The 789-nt window shown below is 48.3% G+C and overlaps 1 protein-coding gene across 1 annotated transcript in view; it reads left to right on the top strand.

Moving 5' to 3' along the window:
• LOC131882223 (uncharacterized) overlaps window positions 1-789 on the top strand; it is a 3,739-nt gene that overhangs the window by 349 nt on the left and 2,601 nt on the right. The window contains exons 2-3 of the mRNA XM_059229313.1: window positions 6-336; window positions 660-747. Of these exons, the coding sequence (XP_059085296.1) occupies window positions 6-336; window positions 660-747 (419 nt within the window). The remainder of the gene's footprint in view (window positions 1-5; window positions 337-659; window positions 748-789) is intronic.

Below are 789 nucleotides of genomic sequence, written 5' to 3'. Positions count from 1 at the left end.
ATGGCCTTTGTTTGACCCTGGTCATCGTCGGATTGTGGATGCTGACCAAATTCGCCCCAATGAGCGATATCCATTTTTGGCACTTTTTAATTTCCATCCGGTCCCCTATGCCAAATGCACGGGATCCTTGATCACTCCCCAATGGGTCGTGAGTGCCGCCCACTGCCTCGGACCCAAGTCTAAGATTTCCGTGAAGGATTGCGGATCCCGCTTGAAGGTCAAGGTGAAGCTAACCTGCGAGGCCATGGCCAATGGCGACCTCAAGATCATGCCTCGTGGAACAAAACATTGGCCCGAGGTCCTGGTTGGGGTCAACGACATCCACAAGGAGTATAAGTGAGTCTACGTAGTGCATGATGGTCCGCAAGTCATTGTCATTCTATTTTGAAAAAAAAAATCTGGAGCGTTTTGGAGCCCGCGGTCCTCAAGAGCTCCTTTTTTTCGCTCGCCAAAAGAGTTTATTGGAGTGGTCCACTCGAGTTTTTGATAACGTGTTCTTGAACTGAAAAATGACAAGACTCGTCGTCTCAAACGTCTCTAAAAAGGCTCTTTTTCGGCGAAAATAGAAAAAAAGGAGAAGGAAAAGAGAGGGGGAGAGGGTTAAGAAAATTGGAAACTTCCTTTGGGTCCAAGTAAGAGGAATGAGCTCCAAATTGCAGGGATGCAGCCAAGTATTTGGTGGACTTTATCATCCGTCCAGCGGACTCATATCCGGGCGGTAACTATGGTTCCTATGGAGGATACGACCTCATCTTGATCCACTTGAAGACTGCCGTGCCCAAGATTCGG

Source organism: Tigriopus californicus, chromosome 6, assembly GCF_007210705.1.
Source record: "Tigriopus californicus strain San Diego chromosome 6, Tcal_SD_v2.1, whole genome shotgun sequence".
NCBI lineage: Eukaryota > Metazoa > Arthropoda > Copepoda > Harpacticoida > Harpacticidae > Tigriopus > Tigriopus californicus.
The sequence above is the reverse complement of the archived record's forward strand: the minus strand, read 5'-3'. Positions and strand labels throughout refer to the sequence as shown.